This window comes from Lithobates pipiens, unplaced genomic scaffold (genome assembly GCF_037356315.1).
Source record: "Lithobates pipiens isolate NorthernLeopardFrog02 unplaced genomic scaffold, aLitPip1_a1.2 Scaffold_24, whole genome shotgun sequence".
NCBI lineage: Eukaryota > Metazoa > Chordata > Amphibia > Anura > Ranidae > Lithobates > Lithobates pipiens.
In genome coordinates this window covers 3,238,249-3,258,693 of record NW_027507786.1, presented here as the reverse complement: position 1 = coordinate 3,258,693, position 20,445 = coordinate 3,238,249, and the positions used below count along the sequence as shown (strand labels likewise).

Genomic DNA, 20,445 nt, shown 5'->3' with positions numbered 1-20,445 from the left:
CTGTCTGCTCCCCAATCCGCCTAACCTGCTCTAAATATAACAGCTTTTTTCTTCTATAGTTCCCGCTGATATAGAACACTAAGCTCTCCAGTGCATGTTATTTATATAAAAAAATAAAAAATGCTGTATAATAGTCTATTGATGCTCTCCCAGAACTCTGCATGCATGGGGCGCACTCTGTGTCGTTTGGACACAGCTGATCACAGATCGAGGTAAAGTGACAATCACAGGGGGCCCTTTACCATGTGATCCGCTGTGTCCAATCACAGTTGATCCCATGTAAACAAATGCCAGCTATTGGCATTTCCTTTCCTAATCACTGTCACTGTGTGGGGAAAGGCAAGCCTATAACTGGCCATCCTGTGACAGCACACATTTACACTGATAATCAGAGCAGCCTCATCAGTATAGCTTATAGGTACCACCTCGGTAGTGCCCATCTGCGCAGCCCCATCAGTGCCACCTCAAGCAGTGCCCATCGGTGGAACCTATCAGGCTAGCGGGTGTCAGCCGGGGAAGTGCATGGGAACGTCTATTTGTCTACATCGGCCACCCATCTGTAGTGCATTGCAGGCTTAAGTAGGTAATATTAAATCCTTAAAATAATTTTTTTTTTATTTTTTTTTTTTTTTTTTTTAGTACATGTTGAGTCAAATAAAATAAAAATTCCCCAGGAAACCATTTCTTAAAATTTTTATGCCGCGTACACACGATCGGAATTCTCGTCGGAAAAAGCTCTGATGGTTTTCCCGACGGAATTTCGACGGAATTCGGCTCAAACTGTCTTGCCTACACACGGTCACATCAAATTCCGATCATTTATAACGCGTGACGTACAACACGTACGACATGACTAGAAAAAGGAAGTTCAATACCCAGTAGCCAATAGCTTCTGTCTCGTAGTTGAATCTGAGCATGCGTGATTTTTGGCGTGTTGGAATTGCATACACACGATCGGGATTACCGATAGAAAGTTTTTCCGTCGGGAAGATTGAGAACATGCTAAACTCCGATAGAGCATACACACGGTCGCATTTTCCAATGAAAAGCTCTCATCAGTCTTTTTCTGGTCGAAATTCCGATGGTGTGTACGCGGCATTACAACTTTCAATTCTGCAGACTCCTGGTCTTTCAGTGCTGCTTCCATGAACTTCCGATCTTCACAGGAAAAGGGTGGACAGTGCAGTCTCAGGCTACAGGGCTGTGTGTTCCTGTTGATGCACACAGTGTAGGGAGAGATGCAACTTTAGTTCCTTTATGCAAGGGTGGCTCCATAGGATGCTTCAAGTCACCAATCGAACAGGAAACCCAGTTCAACTGTGGTGGTCCCAACATAAACTGGAACATAGCGAGGATTAAAGGGATTGTAAAGTCTCAGGTTTTTTTTTTTTTTTTACCTTAATGCACTGAATGCATTAAGGTGAAAAATCTGTGCTGCAGCTGCCCCCCATACCCCCCCTTTTTTTTTTCTTATCTGAACCCGGTTGTTCCAGTGAGGAGCCCAGCAGCTCCAGCCGCTGTCTCGGGTCCTCATTGGATAGATTGATTGACAGCAAGGGAGCCAATGGCTTCTGCTTCTATCAAATCCAGTGACATGGGAGCCGGGGGGTGGGGCCGAGTCCTGCTGTCTGTGTCAATGGATGCAGCAGCAGGACTCGGGAGCACTCTCAGTGGGGGCACTTGCTGAAGAGAAGCCAGGAGCGCCACCGGTGGGACCCAAGAAAAGGAGGATCAGGGCCGCTTTGTGTAAAATCCTTGCACAGAGCAGGTAAGTATAACGTGTTTGTTATTTTTAAAAAAACTTTACATTTTTGTTAATCTGTAGCGAAGAAAGTGTTGGCAGATTTGGATACACTAACAAATTGAAGCCAAACCCCAGCTAACACTTTATAAGCAGTTACTTTTTTTTTCCCTTTGGGTTAAAAGTTTACATGAATAAAAGCGGATTATTGTAAGCACCCCTGCCAGTGGTAAGGGGTTTGTCTCAACACTCTAACTGTTGCATCTGCAGAGTAGCTTGTTCTGTGCTAAAACAGACTTATTGGCCAGATCCCTAGGTGAAAATCAAAGCAAGAAAGCCTAAAAAAGAAACAAACAAAAAAAAAACAATGCAGCCATAACATCTAGGAATTGGTAAGCTGCGATATAATACATGTTGGCTTTTGGGTTATTAGCACTTTAACGCCAGTGGGTGATCGAGGAATTTTGTGCTAAGTGGAGCTGGTTTTGAAGTTTGCACCAAAATGGACCGTTAGACATACATCACCCACCGTTTCGGGGAGGGGGGAGGGGGTTTGGCTCCACAGAAAATCAGTCGTTTTTTTTTTTTTTTTTTGTTCACAAGCCAAAACCTCCAGAAACCCCGTCTGTAGGTTTTGTGTCTGTGCACTTATTCTATAGACAGCTTTGGGGAATCATCCAGTTGAGTTTAGATGATCTAGCAGGAAGTGTTTTCATTCTGCGGAAAAACCACCGCTCTTCTTCCGAGCAATTACTGCCATCTAGTGGCCAGTGTGTGCTTGTACAGTGGATGCCAAATGTGTACATTAGGATACCCACAGACCTCAAAAAAAAAAAAAAAAAAAAACACCTTTGAGCGAAGTGTTCATTTGTCTATTCATTTTTTTTTTTTTTTTTTTTTTTAGACAAAGTCTTTTCATTGGTCTGTTTTTTTCCATTTTTGTACCTAGAAGTATTCTTTTGTTATATTATTATTTAGGCTGGGTTCACACCGCTGCGGGGGGAGAACCGGATGTGATTCGCACAGCAAATCACATCCGATCTCCGTAGCACTGCGAGTTCAGCCATACAGATAGTATGGCTGAACTCGCAGCTGTCCCGCAGCAAACTCGCACAGGACCCTTTTTTGGGTCCGCAACGGAATCGGATCGCATGGGGGTTCACACCATGCGATCCGATTCCTGTGCGAGTCGGCAGATCGCACTGCGATATGCCGACGGATCTGGGGGTGTCATTAACATAACATTGACACCCCCAGCCGTCCGCATAGGGCAGTGTGAACTGCCGGCGGGAGGTGAGCGATGCGGGAAAACGCCGCGGATTCGCGGCGTTCCCGCATCGCAATAGTGTGAACCTAGCCTTAAGGTACTTTTAGATTGTACATTCACATCAATCCCTACCCTCAGGCTAGGTTCACACTATTGCGATGCGGGAACGCCGCGAATCCGCGGCGTTTTCCCGCATCGCTCACCTCCCGCCGGCAGTTCACACTGCCCTATGCGGACGGCTGGGGGTGTCAATGTTATGTTAATGACACCCCCAGATCCGTCGGCATATCGCAGTGCGATCTGCCGACTCGCACAGGAATCGGATCGCATGGTGTGAACCCCCATGCGATCCGATTCCGTTGCGGACCCAAAAAAGGGTCCTGTGCGAGTTTGCTGCGGGACAGCTGCGAGTTCAGCCATACTATCTGTATGGCTGAACTCGCAGTGCTACGGAGATCGGATGTGATTTGCTGTGCGAATCACATCCGGATCTCCCCCCGCAGCAGTGTGAACCCAGCCTCAAGGAGCTAATCTAATATCCCTAGCTCACATTCATATACTATGGCCAATTTAGTAACCTACCAGCATGTCTTTTTTGGAGTGTGGGAGGAAACCGGAGGACCCGGAGGAAACCCACACAGGCACAGGGAGGACAGGCAAACTCCAGGCAGGTAGTGTCGTGGTTGGGATTCGAACCAGCGACCCTTTTTACTGCTAGGCAAGAGTGTGACCCACTACACCACTGTGCCGCCCCAGTATGGCACTGCATGGAGTTATTGGAACAAATGTGACTTTCCACGTGAAAGAAATTGTAACATCTACAGAAAGATCTTTTGTACAAAAGATTGTTTGTCTGACAGATCAGCTACAAGCAGTAATCGCTTTCATATATATTGTTAGTGTTAGTGATACTAAAGTCTTGTCTGTTTTTTTTTTTTTTTTTGTTAAAAATAACAAACCTGTTTATACTTGCCTGCTCTGTGCAATGGTTTTGCACAGAGCAGCCCCCGATCCACCTCTTCTCAGGTCCCCCTGCCAACTCCCCTGGCCCCTTTCTCCTGTTTAGTGCCCCCATAGCAAGCAGCTTGCTATGGGGGCACCTGAGCCAAGTCATGGCTCCCTGTGTCAATTCAGACACAACCCCACCCCCTTTCTCTCCTCATTGGCTCACTGATTTTGATTGACTGCAGCGGGAGCCAATGACGCAGCTCTGCTGTCTCAGCCAATGAGGAGAGGAGTCCTGGATAACCGAGTCTCTTGTGCAACATCGCTTGATCTAGATCAGGGGTGGCCAACCGTTTAAAGAGCGAGGGCCACTTAAGCGAATTAGTAACTGGTCGCGGGCCACAATGAGTAGAGCCGGAGGATGACCGGGCCTACTCTATGGGCCCCCTGATCCAATCCGATACGCCCAGATAGAAGGGGCAGATCCCTTTCTATTTTTTTTAGATAGGCAAGTGTAAACAGACACAAGTCCGTTTACATCTGCTGCTCCATAGAGGTGAATAGTAAGTCTGATTGGGTCAGACCAATCGTGTGAAAGGGGCCTAAGCCTGCTTTCACACTGATGCGCTGCGATTTGCCCAAACCGCAGGTGCAGCGTAGTGAACCTGTGGATTTTCAGCAGGTTAGCTGCACTGTGCCCATAAACTTCTATTATAGACTGCAGGTTTGGCGCACTTTCTGAAGGCGCAACAAACCCGCAGGTAATAACAGAAGTCTATGGCCCAATGCAGGTAACCCGCAGCTGCACTGCACCTGTGGATCAGTTTGAAAGCAGCCCAGTAACCACTGCAAAACAGATATATCCATATATACTGTGAATTTAGTAGTAAACTTACCTTTAATAACCGTCTTCCATTCTGGTATCGCTGGCTGTTGCTGTCCTACGTGGAGTGCATTTGGTATCACTCCGCCTGTGACAGAAGCGGGCACTATACAGAAAGCATTGGCTTATGTGGCTCTGCTCCGCAGCCACTTGCTTGCACTACCAGCGGCTTCATTCACAAAACTGCTGTTCTGGGATGGCGGGACAGCAACCTGTGATCTGGGCTTGCCAACCTGCCATCTTAGAGCAGGAGGTCCAGGGCCACATTAGAGGGCTCCACAGGCCACATGTGGCCCCCGGGCACTGGCACCTCTGATCTAGAGATGGACCTCAGGTGGCAGCTGAGGGGAGGGGGGGTGGGGGCTGCTGCACACAGAAGGTTTTTATCTTAATGCTTAGAATGCACTAAGATTTAAAAAAAAAAAAAAAAAAATCTGCCCTTACAACCACTTGTAAACCATCACCTTGTAAAATAACGCATTGAGTTCAAAATAAAAATGAAAGGCAAAACATTTTTGTATAGATTTAAAAGACATTATAAATACCTTTTTTTCCCCCTGAAAATGGAGAAAGGGGGGGGGGGGAGGTGGCTGGAAGAACCTCAATGAATACGGCACCTCATCCCTGTTACTGGATTTATTTTCCCTTTTTTATAAGTGATCACATTCCTTCTGTTCTCAGCTGCATAAGAGCTGGGGGGAGGAGGAGAAGCAGCAGCACACTGAGCTTCCCAGTGAATGGCTGTGCAGTAGGGACGTGTCAGAACAAGTCTGATCATTGAAGGAGAGCAGGCTGAGTTCCCAGCATGGCTAGAGAACTGACCACACTTTACCCTCCTGCTTAATGTGGTCAGTTTTTAATAGGAACGTAAAAGGACTGGCAGGAACACTGGGGATTTCCCATAAAGGACACAGTACAAAGAGAACAGGAGACTTTCTCCTACAAGTACATGGTGCAGCAGGCACAGATCAGGAATATGAAGTGCTGGGGTAACAAAGGCTTTAACATGCAGCTATTACTACTACTAGCCAATGGCTCCTGCTGCTATCAATCTGTCCAATGAAGAGAGAGACAGCAGCTGGAGCCGCTGCGCTCGCGTTCATCGCTGGATCAGATCGGGCTCTGGTAAGAAAAAGGGGGGAGAATCTTTTTCTGTAAGTCTCGGTTCACACTGGAGCGGCTCCAAAGTGGTCCGACTCTGAAGCCGCCCCACACAGCGCGACTTTAGCATGGCTTGCAAACAATTTCTGTAATAGAAGTCAATGCAAACCGCTCCAAAGTCCCCCCTCCCAAGTAGTACAGGAACCTTTCTCTAAATCGCTCCGATTAGAACGGTTCCATTGCACTGAATGGAGCACAACTTGTTAGGTGGCCAAAGTCGCCTGACAGGTCCCCCCAGTTTAAACCGAGCCTTATGCTGCGTACACACGACCGGACTTTTCAACAGCAAAGGTCTGACGGAACGAATCTGTCGGACAATTCCATCGTGTGTGGGCTCCATCTGACCTTTTCTGTCCAAAAATCTGACGGACTTTAGAAATAGAACACGTTTCTCCATAGGAACTCCGCTGGACCCAGTTCCTATGGAGAAATCCGCTCGTCTGTATGTAGTCCGATGGACGAAAACTGACGCGAGGGCAGCTATTGGCTACTGGCTATGAACTTCCTTATTCTAGTCCGGTCGTACGTCATCACGTTCAAATCCGTCGGACTTTGGTGTGATTGTGTGTGGCCAAGTCCGTTCATTCGGAAAGTCCGTCGGCAAAACTGTGGGACCTATTCTGCCGCAAAGTCCGGTCGTCTGTAAGCGGCATTAGGCTTTACAAGCACTTTAAAGTCAACCTGCTGTATTTATAGGGCATACCTGGTACAGGGACCTATTTATATTGAAGAACGAATACCACTTTGGGGTTGATTTACTACAACTGGAGAGTGCAAAATCTGGTGTAGTTCTGCATAGAAACCAATCAGCTTCCAGCTTGCTTTGTCAAAGATTATTTGAACATGCTGAAGTTAAAAGCTGATTGGCTGCCATGCACAGCTGCACCCATTTTGCACTCTCCAGTTTTAGTAAATTAACCACGATGTGTTCTCCGCTATACCCCACATTATTACTCTGCACCTTACAGGCCATTCATAAAATGCAGGCCGTGGTGTGATGCCTGGGGTATGTCAGAGTTTTCTCTGCTGCCTTGGAGAAGATTCTGGTCATGTGATTTTGACTGTTCTCTTGATTGCCACAGGGAAATATTTAAAAGGCTTTGGGATTGCAAGGCTTTTTTCAAATGATTGAATGCAGGAATGTATTAAAACGAGCTCTCTAACTGTAGTAAGGCAGATCCCAAACAGGCCTCCTTCGATAGGTACTCAGGAATAACACAATGGGGTGGATTTACTAAAGGGTAAATATATCATGCACTTTGCAAAGAGCAGTTGCTCTTTGTAAATTAGTAAATAAGCAGAAGCTCTGCTGACTTCCATCATCCAATCATGTGCAAGCAAAAATGCATTTTTTTTTTTATTTCCATTCATGTGATTGGGTATTCTTTGCACAGTGAAGTTTTACCTTATTTACTAAGCTCTGGAGCAACTGCACTTGCAAAGTGCAAATTCTATTTGTCTTTAGTAAATCAACCCCAATGTTTAGACCTAAGGCTGGGTTCACACCTTTGCGAATTGGATGCAGATTTCTCTATTGCGAATAGCAGGAGAGTTTGACCGTCTCTATGGAGCCGGTTCACATATCTCCACAGTGGGTCCGGGTGCGTCTTTTTGTCCATTTTAGGTCCAAATTCAGGCTGAAATCAGACCTGAAACAGTGGACCAGGACGCACCTGACCCTCTCCGCTGTGAGCCGCATGCAGCTCATATGTGAGCCCAGCCTAAAGAAGCAGACACCATACAGTGTGACAGAATCGGATGCTCTTGATTGTAATTCAATCACAAAAAACATCAATTGCTTTTCAGAGCCCCCCCCCACCTTTCATTAAAGGGATTGTAAAGGAATTTTTTTTTTTAAATAACAAACATGTTATACTTACCTCCACTGTGCAGCTCGGCACAGAGTGGCCCCGAACCTGGTCTTCTGGGGTCCCTTCGGCGGCTGTCTCGGCTTCCCGCCGCAAGTACTTCTCACGTTCATGCGAGCTCCCTCGCATGGTGAGAAGTGCTTACGGGCGCGATCTCGTGATACAGCAGATGACTATAGCCGCTTACTGTATCACTCGGCCCCGCCCCCCCGGCGTGCCTTGTCATTGGATTTGATTGACCGCAGCGCGAGCCAATGGCTGCTCTGCGTTCAATACATCCACTCTAGCCAATCAACGGCCAGGCTGAGTGGCGAAGAGGATGTCGGTAGCGAACGCGGGACTTTCGAGGGGTCAGGTAAGTAAAACGGGGGGGGGGGGGGCGGCACTGTCAGTTGTTTTTTCACGTTAATGCATAGAATGTTTACCTTTACAACCCCTTTAAGATTTGCATAACAATGCAATAAGGACTTTGGTCAGTGGCAGTGCTTGATTGCAGTCCAGACCAGGGTTCATCTCGGTGAGATTGGGTGTAGGGGGCGCTCCAATAAGGAATTATAATGTGCAAAGGTTGCTCAAAGATTGTTCAAATACCTAAAACAAGTACATTAAATTGCAAGATAAAGTGCAAAGTGCCATTGATAAAAATACATAAATAGCGATAAACACAAATGGTGAAACAATAGATGAACCAAAGAGCTGTCAATCAATCAAAGTCCCAAGCACAAATATCTCTTCTGTGTTGAAATCTTCTAATGCCGCGTACACACGATCGGAATTCCGGCCAGAAAAAGACCGATGAGAGCTTTTCATCGCAAAATGCGACCGTGTGTATGCTCCATTGGAATTTAGCTGTCCGAATTTCCTCCAGCCAAAAATTGATAGCATGTTCTCAATTTTCCCGACGGAAAAACTTTCTATCTGTAATTCCGATCGTGTGTATGCAATTCCGACACGCCAAAAATCACGCATGCTCAGATTCAACTACGAGACAGAAGCTATTTGGCTACTGACTATTGAACTTCCTTTTTCTAGTCACGTCTCACATGTTGTACGTCACCACGCTATAAATGATCGGAATTTGATGTGACCGTGTGTAGGCAAGACAGCTTGAGCCGAATTCCGTCGGGAAAACCATCAGAGCTTTTTCCGACAAGAATTCCGATCGCGTGTACGCGGCATTAGAAATAGAAATAGTGGATATTCCTTCACCGACTGAGAACAATACACCCAAAGTGCTCTATAAATGGATTCTGCTTACCAGATGGTAGTGACCCCTTTAGTTAAAAAAACAGGTCAAATACGCTTTTAGCAAGATATTGCTTGCTGCAATGACGAAGACTATGGATGCAAAAACCCCTCCTCCGCAAAGATCCTAGATGGGATATGTAAAGAAATATAATAAAAGGAACCAATAGCATAATCCTGTTTATTTAAAAAGTGATAAAAAAAAAAATGGCTGCTTACATGAACGGTGCCTTAACCCGGCACTGGGGCTGTGAGCGTGTCAGGTGATTAGATGGTGCCTCGCAGGTCACCCTTGTAGCTGGCGTGCGTTCCACCGTCCAGCGCGGAACAACTAGAGGGACTGGAATCAACGTGACCAAGACTCGCCTTGACGTAGTTTCATTATTACATCCTTGGGAAGCGTGACGCATTGCGTCTTTTGGTCCGTTTCAGGTCCGAATTCAGCCCAAAATTCGGGCTGAAATTGGACCTGAAACGGTGAACCAGGATGCACCGGACCCCTGCTGTGAGCCCAGCCTAAAGAAGCTGACGCCATACAGTGTGAAAGAATCAAAGATGCTCTTGATTGTTCGTAATTCAATCACAAAAAACATCAATATTTTTTTTCTGATCCCCCCCACCTTTCATTGGAGGTTTGCAAAAAAAACAATGCAATAAGGACTTTGGTCTGTGGCAGTGCATAATTGCGGTCCAGACAAGGGTTCATCTCAGACCACATCTAGATCCCTTCCGTTATGCCCTGTACACACGGTCGGAGTTTCCGACGGAAAATGTAAAAAAAATCTTGTTGTCCAATCGCGTGTGGGCTGCATCGGACTTTTTCAATCGGAATTTCCAACACACAGTTTGAGAGCAGGATCTAAAATTTTCCGACAACAAAATCCGATGGTTTAAATTCCGATCGTGTAGAGACAATTCCGACGGACAAAGTGCCACGCATGCCCAGAATAAATTACGAGACGAAAGCTATTGGCTACTGCCCGCTTTATAGTCCCGTATACGTGTTGTACGTCACCGCGTTCTGAACGATCAGATTTTCCGACAAGTTTGGGCCAAAATCCGTCGAAAAAAAATCAGACGGATTTTGTTGTCGGAAAGTCCGACCGTGTGTACAGGGCAATATCGTTTCCTTTCACGTCTTTATTTTATTTTTTTTGTAAGCCCTGATGAAGGGTGGGAGTTTCCACCTGAAATGTGTTGGTGTTTTTTTTATGTGGTAGAATCATAAAGAGTTAAACACTTTGGACTCTTTCACCTTTTTGGTTTGACACCCATTTCTATGTGTCTATATTTTAAGACCCTTTTAACTCATTTTAATTGCGCTCACCTTGCTTCAGAAAACGCATTGCACTTTTTTTTTTTTTGTAAGCAGCATTCTGCATGTACCCGCCCCAATCATTGCACATAATCGAGGTTTATGGAGATGTAAAAGCTTGCCCCGGCCCTGGCCAGGCTGCATTCAGGGACTGCGTGCATTTGCCAAAGTACTCTCCGATCAAACCTAATCCAAGGACTAAGATGGTTTTAAAAGAGTCACAATACTTGTCATATGAACAGTGAGATTCCAGGGGCATTGCACCCTTTCTCAGGCTGAAATATACATGTAACCCAACATTTTACCTCTTGCCTAACACAGAAGATACGTCTGTAAGGTGACGCAGAACAGACCGATACATAACATCCTCTTCTTCTTTTTGCAGTAAACAATGTGGGAGTTTCATACGAGTATCCAGAGTATTTCCTTGACATCCCGGACCTGGATAACGTGAGTACCGGTAATCGCAGTAGAGATGACGTCTTTCTCTACAGAGTAATGTGTAACCAAGACTTGTGTTTATGACTCTGGAAGACCGGACACAAAATGCACCTCATTGATTGCATCCCTGATAAAGCAACCCCTGTGATTTAAAGGGACAGCAATTGTGAAATGTGCAGAATTATATCTTCCTGTGGCCTAAATATGTATTTCTAATACATGTTTATAGTGATAGTCTCGCTGCTAATATTCTGAGCTCCAGGGCTCAGAGGGTCTGCATGTGATAGGGTAGGTGGAGAGTTTCTCCTTTACTACCTTTCACTGCAGCTGTTTCCTGTGGGCTGAAGCCTAACTCCACATTTAATGTCCCTTTTCAGGGGTCTCAAACTGGCGGGCCCTCCAGCTGTTGCAAAAGTACAAGTCCCATCATGCCTCTGCCTGTAGGAGTCATCCTTCTATCTGTCAGCCTTGCAATGTCTCATGAGACTTGTAGTTTTGCAACAGCCGGAGGGCTGGCAGTTTGAGACCCCTGCAACTAGTTTTTAAGAGCCACGTATATGGCGCTGTGTTCCCAGCAGTGTGACGGGGACTTCCTGTCCCACTCCCGGCACAAAATTGAGTTAGGCTGGGCACTGCTCAGCTGTCCACAAGAAGTTTCCCCTTTTTGGCTGGTGATTGTGATATCACCCGTCCACCTCAGCCAATCAGAGGAAGCTTTGGTATTCACAGACACAAATCTTCTCACGCATGGCTTAGCAGTGTTCAGCCCGACTCAATTTTGTTCCCGGGAGTGAGATGGGAAGTCCTCATTCCATTGCTGGAACACAGCGCTGTATACTTTATGTATCTGAGGCTACATACACTTTATACCTCGCACCCATTTGTTAGTGAAGTAAAAAAGTTTGGAGCTATTTAAAGGGACATTCAGCCCTGGTTCACACTAGGATTCCTGTGCATTTCCTTGCACAGCATAGCAATCGCGATATCTCTCTCTCTCTCTCTGTCTCGATATCTCTCTCTCTCTCTCTCTGTCTCTATCTCTTTCTGTCTCGATAAGTTTCTCTCTCTATGTCTCGATATCTCTCTCTCTCTCTCTGTCTCGATATCTCTCTCTCTCTCTCTGTCTCGATATCTCTCTCTCTCTCTCTCTGTCTTGATATCTCTCTATCTCTCTCTCTATGTCTCGATATCGCTCTCTCTCTATGTCTCGATATCTCTCTCTATGTCTCGATATCTCTCTCTATGTCTCGATATCTCTCTCTCTCTATGTCTCGATATCTCTCTGTCTCGATATCTCTCTCTCTCTCTATGTCTCGATATCTCTCTCTCTCTATGTCTCGATATCTCTCTCTCTCTATGTCTCGATATCTCTCTCTCTCTATGTCTCGATATCTCTCTCTCTCTGTCTCGATATCTCTCTCTCTCTCTCTCTCTCTATGTCTCTATCTCTCTCTCTCGATCTCTCTCTCTCTCTCTATGTCTCGATATCTCTCTCTCTCTCTCGATCTCTCTCTCTCTCTCTCTCTCTCTCTCTCTCTCGATATCTCTCTCTCTCTATGTCTCGATATCTCTCTCGATCTCTCTCTCTCTCTCTCTGTCTCGATATCTCTCTCTCTCTCTATGTCTCGATATCTCTCTCTCTCTCTCTCTCTCTCTCTCTCTCTATGTCTCGATATCTCTCTCTCTCTCTCTCTATGTCTTGATATCTCTCTCTCTCTCTATGTCTCGATATCTCTCTCTCTCTCTCTGTCTCGATATCTCTCTCTCTGTCTCGATATCTCTCTCTCTCTCTCTCTCTGTCTCGATATCTCTCTCTCTCTGTCTCTCTCTGTCTCTCTCTCTCTCTGTCTCTCTATGTCTCTCGATATCTCTCTCTCTCTATGTCTCTCGATATCTCTCTCTCTCTATCTCTCTCTCTCTCTCTCTCTCTCTCTCTCTCTCTCTCTCTCTCTCTCGATATCTCTCTCTCTCTCTCGATATCTCTCTCTCTCGATATCTCTCTCTCTCTATGTCTCGATATCTCTCTCTCTCTCTCGATATCTCTCTCTCTATCTCTCTCTCTCTCTCGATATCTCTCTCTCTCTCTCTCGATATCTCTCTCTCTCGATATCTCTCTCTCTCGATATCTCTCTCTCTCTCTCGATATCTCTCTCTCTCTCGATATCTCTCTCTCTCTCGATATCTCTCTCTCTCGATATCTCTCTCTGTCTCGATATCTCTCTCTGTCTCGATATCTCTCTCTGTCTCGATATCTCTCTCTGTCTCGATATCTCTCTCTGTCTCGATATCTCTCTCTCTCTTTCTGTCTCTCTCTCTCTCTCTGTCTCGATATCTCTCTCTCTCTCTCTGTCTCGATATCTCTCTCTCTCTCTCTGTCTCGATATCTCTCTCTCTCTCTCTCTCTCTCTCTCTGTCTCGATATCTCTCTCTCTCTCTCTCTGTCTCTCTCTCTCTCTCTCTCTGTCTCTCTATGTCTCTCGATATCTCTGTCTGTCTCTCTCTCTCTGTCTCTCTCTCTGTCTCTCTCTCTCTGTCTCTCTCTCTCTGTCTCTCTATGTCTCTCGATATCTCTCTCTCCATATCTCTCTCTCTCCATATCTCTCTCTCTCCATATCTCTCGATATCTCTCTCTGTCTCGATATCTCTCTCTGTCTCGATATCTCTCTCTGTCTCGATATCTCTCTCTGTCTCGATATCTCTCTCTGTCTCGATATCTCTCTCTGTCTCGATATCTCTCTCTGTCTCGATATCTCTCTCTGTCTCGATATCTCTCTCTGTCTCGATATCTCTCTCTGTCTCGATATCTCTCTCTGTCTCGATATCTCTCTCTGTCTCTCTGTCTCGATATCTCTCTCTCTCTGTCTCGATATCTCTCTCTGTCTCTCTCTGTCTCTGTCTCTCTATGTCTCTCTATGTCTCTCGATATCTCTCTCTCTCTCTCCATATCTCTCGATATCTCTCTCTCGATATCTCTCTCTCTCTCTCGATAGCTCTCTCTCTCTCTCGATAGCTCTCTCTCTCTCGATATCTCTCTCTCTCTCGATATCTCTCTCTCTCTCGATATCGCTCTCTCTCTCCATATCTCTCTCTCTCCATATCTCTCTCTCTCCATATCTCTCTCTCTCCATATCTCTCTCTCTCCATATCTCTCTCTCTCCATATCTCTCTCTCTCCATATCTCTCTCTCTCCATATCTCTCTCTCTCCATATCTCTCTCTCTCCATATCTCTCTCTCTCTCTGTCTCGATCTCTCTCTCTCTCTCTCTCTCTCTCTCTCTCTCTGTCTGTCTGTCTCGATCTCTCTCTCTCTGTCTGTCTCGATCTCTCTCTCTCTCTCTGTCTCTGTCTCGATCTCTCTCTCTCTCTCTGTCTCTGTCTCGATCTCTCTCTCTCTCTGTCTCAATCTCTCTCTCTCTCTGTCTCGATCTCTCTCTCTCTCTTTCTCGATCTCTCTCTCTCTCGATCTCTCTCTCTCTCTCTGTCTCGATCTCTCTGTCTCGATCTCTCTGTCTCGATCTCTCTGTCTCGATCTCTCTGTCTCTCTGTCTCTCTGTCTCTCTGTCTCTCTGTCTCTCTGTCTCTCTGTCTCTCTGTCTCTCTGTCTCTCTGTCTCTCTGTCTCGATCTCTCTGTCTCTCTGTCTCGATCTCTCTGTCTCTCTGTCTCGATCTCTCTGTCTCTCTGTCTCGATCTCTCTGTCTCGATCTCTCTGTCTCAATCTCTCTCTCTCTCTGTCTGTCTCGATCTCTCTCTCTCTCTGTCTGTCTCGATCTCTCTCTCTCTGTCTGTCTCGATCTCTCTCTCTCTGTCTGTCTCGATCTCTCTCTCTCTGTCTGTCTCGATCTCTCTCTCTCTGTCTGTCTCGATCTCTCTCTCTGTCTGTCTCGATCTCTCTCTCTGTCTGTCTCGATCTCTCTCTCTCTCTGTCTCGATCTCTCTCTCTCTGTCTCGATCTCTCTCTCTCTGTCTCTGTGTCTCTCTCTCTCTCTCTCTCTGTCTCTCTCTCTCTCTCTCTCTCTCTCTGTCTCGATCTCTCTCTCTCTCTGTCTCCGTCTCGATCTCTCTCTCTCTCTGTCTCCATCTCTCTCTCTCTCTCTCTCTCTCTCTCTCTCTCTCTCTCTCTCTGTCTCTCTCTCTCTCTCTCTCTCTCTGTCTCGATCTCTCTCTCTCTCTCTCTCTCTGTCTCGATCTCTCTCTCTCTCTGTCTCCATCTCTCTCTCTCTCTGTCTCCATCTCTCTCTCTCTCTCTCTCTGTCTCCATCTCTCTCTCTCTCTCTCTCTGTCTCCATCTCTCTCTCTCTCTCTCTCTGTCTCCATCTCTCTCTCTCTGTCTGTCTCCATCTCTCTCTCTCTGTCTGTCTCGATCCCTCTCTCTCTGTCTGTCTCGATCCCTCTCTCTCTGTCTGTCTCGATCCCTCTCTCTCTGTCTGTCTCGATCCCTCTCTCTCTGTCTGTCTCGATCCCTCTCTGTCTGTCTCGATCCCTCTCTCTCTGTCTCGATCTCTCTGTCTCGATCTCTCTGTCTCGATCTCTCTGTCTCGATCTCTCTGTCTCGATCTCTCTGTCTCGATCTCTCTGTCTCGATCTCTCTGTCTCGATCTCTCTCTCTCGATCTCTCTCTCTCGATCTCTCTCTCTCGATCTCTCTCTCTCGATCTCTCTCTCTCGATCTCTCTCTCTCGATCTCTCTCTCTCGATCTCTCTCTCTCGATCTCTCTCTCTCTCTGTCTCTCTGTCTCGATCTCTCTCTCTCTCTCTCTCTCTCTGTCTCTCTGTCTCGATCTCTCTCTGTCTGTCTCTCTCTCTCTCTCTCTCTCTCTGTCTCTGTCTCTGTCTCTCTCTCTCTGTCTCTCTCTCTCTCTGTCGATCTCTCTCTCTCTGTCGATCTCTCTCTCTCTCTGTCTGTCTCGATCTCTCTCTCTCTGTCTGTCTCGATCTCTCTCTCTCTCTGTCTGTCTCGATCTCTCTCTCTCTCTGTCTGTCTCGATCTCTCTCTCTCTCTCTCTGTCTGTCTCGATCTCTCTCTCTCTCTCTCTGTCTGTCTCGATCTCTCTCTCTCTCTGTCTGTCTCGATCTCTCTCTCTCTCTGTCTGTCTCGATCTCTCTCTCTCTGTCTGTCTCGATCTCTCTCTCTCTGTCTGTCTCGATCTCTCTCTCTCTGTCTGTCTCGATCTCTCTCTCTCTGTCTGTCTCGATCTCTCTCTCTCTCTCTCTGTGTCTCGATCTCTCTCTCTCTCTCTCTGTGTCTCGATATCTCTCTCTCTCTCTCTGTGTCTCGATATCTCTCTCTCTCTCTGTGTCTCGATATCTCTCTGTCTCTCTCTCTCTCTCTGTCTCTCTATGTCTCTCGATATCTCTCTCTCTCTATCTCTCTCTCCATCTCTCTCTCTCTCTCGATATCTCTCGATATCTCTCTCTCCCTCTCGATATCTCTCTCTCTCGATATCTCTCTCTCTCTCTCTCTCTCTGTCTCAATATCTCTCTCTCTCTATGTCTCGATATCTCTCTCTATGTCTCGATATCTCTCTCTATGTCTCGATATCTCTCTCTATGTCTCGATATCTCTCTCTCTCTCGATATCTCTCTCTCTCTCGATATCTCTCTCTCTCTCGATATCTCTCTCTGTCTCGATATCTCTCTCTGTCTCGATATCTCTCTCTGTCTCGATATCTCTCTCTGTCTCGATATCTCTCTCTGTCTCGATATCTCTCTCTGTCTCGATATCTCTCTCTGTCTCGATATCTCTCTCTGTCTCGATATCTCTCTCTGTCTCGATATCTCTCTCTGTCTCGATATCTCTCTCTGTCTCGATATCTCTCTCTGTCTCGATATCTCTCTCTGTCTCGATATCTCTCTCTGTCTCGATATCTCTCTCTCTCTCTGTCTCGATATCTCTCTCTCTCTCTGTCTCGATATCTCTCTCTCTCTCTGTCTCGATCTCTCTGTCTCGATCTCTCTCTCTCTCTCTCTGTCCTCGATCTCTCTCTCTCTCTCTCTGTCTCGATCTCTCTCTCTCTCTCTCTGTCTCGATCTCTCTCTCTCTCTCTCTCTGTCTCGATCTCTCTCTCTCTCTCTCTCTTCTCTCTCTCTCTCTGTCTCTCTCTCTCTCTCTCGATCTCTCTCTCTCGATCTCTCTCTCTCGATCTCTCTCTCTCGATCTCTCTCTCTCGATCTCTCTCTCTCGATCTCTCTCTCTCGGTCTCTCTCTCTCGGTCTCTCTCTCTCTCTGTCTCTCTGTCTCGATCTCTCTCTCTCTCTGTCTCTCTGTCTCGATCTCTGTCTGTCTGTCTCTCTCTCTGTCTCTGTCTCTGTCTCTGTCTCTGTCTCTGTCTCTGTCTCTCTGTCTCTGTCTCTCTCTCTCTGTCGATCTCTCTCTCTCTCTGTCGATCTCTCTCTCTCTGTCGATCTCTCTCTCTCTGTCGATCTCTCTCTCTCTGTCGATCTCTCTCTCTCTCTGTCTGTCTCGATCTCTCTCTCTCTGTCTGTCTCGATCTCTCTCTCTCTCTCTGTGTCTCGATATCTCTCTCTCTCTCTGTGTCTCGATATCTCTCTGTCTCTCTCTCTCTCTCTGTCTCTCTATGTCTCTCGATATCTCTCTCTCTCTCTATCTCTCTCTCCATCTCTCTCTCTCTCTCGATATCTCTCGATATCTCTCTCTCCCTCTCGATATCTCTCTCTCTCGATATCTCTCTCTCTCTCTCTCTCTCTGTCTCAATATCTCTCTCTCTCTATGTCTCGATATCTCTCTCTATGTCTCGATATCTCTCTCTATGTCTCGATATCTCTCTCTATGTCTCGATATCTCTCTCTCTCTCGATATCTCTCTCTCTCTCGATATCTCTCTCTCTCTCGATATCTCTCTCTCTCTCGATATCTCTCTCTCTCTCGATATCTCTCTCTCTCTCGATATCTCTCTCTGTCTCGATATCTCTCTCTGTCTCGATATCTCTCTCTGTCTCGATATCTCTCTCTGTCTCGATATCTCTCTCTGTCTCGATATCTCTCTCTGTCTCGATATCTCTCTCTGTCTCGATATCTCTCTCTGTCTCGATCTATCTCTCTCTGTCTCGATCTATCTCTCTCTCTCTCTGTCTCGATCTATCTCTCTCTCTCTCTGTCTCGATCTCTCTCTCTCTCTCTCTGTCTCGATCTCTCTCTCTCTCTGTCTCGATCTCTCTCTCTCTCTCTCTGTCTCGATCTCTCTCTCTCTCTCTCTGTCTCGATCTCTCTCTCTCTCTCTCTGTCTCGATCTCTCTCTCTCTCTCTCTCTGTCTCGATCTCTCTCTCTCTCTCTCTCTGTCTCGATCTCTCTCTCTCTCTCTCTGTCTCGATCTCTCTCTCTCTCTCTCTGTCTCGATCTCTCTCTCTCTGTCTCGATCTCTCTCTCTCTGTCTCGATCTCTCTCTCTGTCTCGATCTCTCTCTCTGTCTCGATCTCTCTCTCTGTCTCGATCTCTCTCTCTCTCTGTCTCGATCTCTGTCTCGATCTCTCTCTCTCTCTCTCTCTCTCTCTCTCTGTCTCGATCTCTCTCTCTCTGTCTCGATCTCTCTCTCTGTCTCTGTCTCGATCTCTCTCTCTGTCTCTGTCTCGATCTCTCTCTCTGTCTCTGTCTCGATCTCTCTCTCTCTCTCTGTCTCGATCTCTCTCTGTCTCGATCTCTCTCTCTCTGTCTCGATCTCTCTCTCTCTGTCTCGATCTCTCTCTCTCGATCTCTCTGTCTCGATCTCTCTGTCTCGATCTCTCTCTCTCTCTGTCTCGATCTCTCTCTCTCTCTGTCTCGATCTCTCTGTCTCGATCTCTCTCTCTCTCTGTCTCGATCTCTCTCTCTCTGTCTCGATCTCTCTCTCTTTCTCGATCTCTCTCTGTCTCGATCTCTCTGTCTCGATCTCTCTGTCTCGATCTCTCTGTCTCGATCTCTCTGTCTCGATCTCTCTGTCTCGATCTCTCTGTCTCGATCTCTCTGTCTCGATCTCTCTGTCTCGATCTCTCTGTCTCGATCTCTCTGTCTCGATCTCTCTGTCTCGATCTCTCTGTCTCGATCTCTCTGTCTCGATCTCTCTGTCTCGATCTCTCTGTCTCGATCTCTCTGTCTCTCTCTCTCTGTCTCGATCTCTCTCTCTGTCTCGATCTCTCTCTCTGTCTCGATCTCTCTCTCTGTCTCGATCTCTCTCTCTCTCTGTCTCGATCTCTCTCTCTCTCTGTCTCGATCTCTGTCTCGATCTCTCTCTCTCTCTCTCTCTCTCTCTCTGTCTCGATCTCTCTCTCTCTGTCTCGATCTCTCTCTCTGTCTCTGTCTCGATCTCTCTCTCGGTCTCTGTCTCGATCTCTCTCTCTGTCTCTGTCTCGATCTCTCTGTCTCTGTCTCGATCTCTCTCTCTGTCTCTGTCTCGATCTCTCTCTCTCTGTGTCTCGATATCTCTCTCTCTCTCTGTGTCTCGATATCTCTCTCTCTCTCTGTGTCTCGATATCTCTCTGTCTCTCTCTCTCTCTCTGTCTCTCTATGTCTCTCGATATCTCTCTCTCGATATCTCTCTCTCCCTCTCGATATCTCTCTCTCTCGATATCTCTCTCTCTCTCTCTCTCTCTGTCTCAATATCTCTCTCTCTCTATGTCTCGATATCTCTCTCTATGTCTCAATATCTCTCTCTCTCTATGTCTCGATATCTCTCTCTATGTCTCGATATCTCTCTCTATGTCTCGATATCTCTCTCTCTCTCGATATCTATCTCTCTCGATATCTCTCTCTCTCTCGATATCTCTCTCTCTCTCGATATCTCTCTCTCTCTCGATATCTCTCTCTCTCTCGATATCTCTCTCTCTCTCGATATCTCTCTCTCTCTCGATATCTCTCTCTCTCTCGATATCTCTCTCTCTCTCGATATCTCTCTCTCTCTCGATATCTCTCTCTCTCTCGATATCTCTCTCTCTCTCGATATCTCTCTCTCTCTCGATATCTCTCTCTCTCTCGATATCTCTCTCTCTCTCGATATCTCTCTCTGTCTCGATATCTCTCTCTGTCTCGATATCTCTCTCTGTCTCGATATCTCTCTCTGTCTCGATATCTCTCTCTGTCTCGATATCTCTCTCTGTCTCGATATCTCTCTCTGTCTCGATATCTCTCTCTGTCTCGATATCTCTCTCTGTCTCGATATCTCTCTCTGTCTCGATATCTCTCTCTGTCTCGATATCTCTCTCTCTCTCTCTCTGTCTCGATATCTCTCTCTCTCTCTCTCTGTCTCGATATCTCTCTCTCTCTCTCTCTGTCTCGATATCTCTCTCTCTCTCTCTGTCTCGATATCTCTCTCTCTCTCTCTGTCTCGATATCTCTCTCTCTCTCTCTGTCTCGATATCTCTCTCTCTCTCTCTGTCTCGATATCTCTCTCTCTCTCTCTGTCTCGATATCTCTCTCTCTCTCTCTGTCTCGATATCTCTCTCTCTCTCTCTGTCTCGATATCTCTCTCTGTCTCGATATCTCTCTCTCTCTCTCTGTCTCGATATCTCTCTCTCTCTGTCTCGATCTCTCTCTCTCTCTGTCTCGATCTCTCTCTCTCTCTCTCTGTCTCGATCTCTCTCTCTCTCTC

General features: G+C 46.5%; 1 protein-coding gene across 1 annotated transcript in view; it reads left to right on the top strand.

Annotated features, from left to right (window-relative positions):
• The window catches only part of HSD17B12 (hydroxysteroid 17-beta dehydrogenase 12), a 186,993-nt gene that overhangs the window by 97,361 nt on the left and 69,187 nt on the right, over positions 1–20,445 (top strand). The window contains exon 5 of the mRNA XM_077453521.1: positions 10,811–10,875. Within this exon, the coding sequence (XP_077309647.1) occupies positions 10,811–10,875 (65 nt within the window). The remainder of the gene's footprint in view (positions 1–10,810; positions 10,876–20,445) is intronic.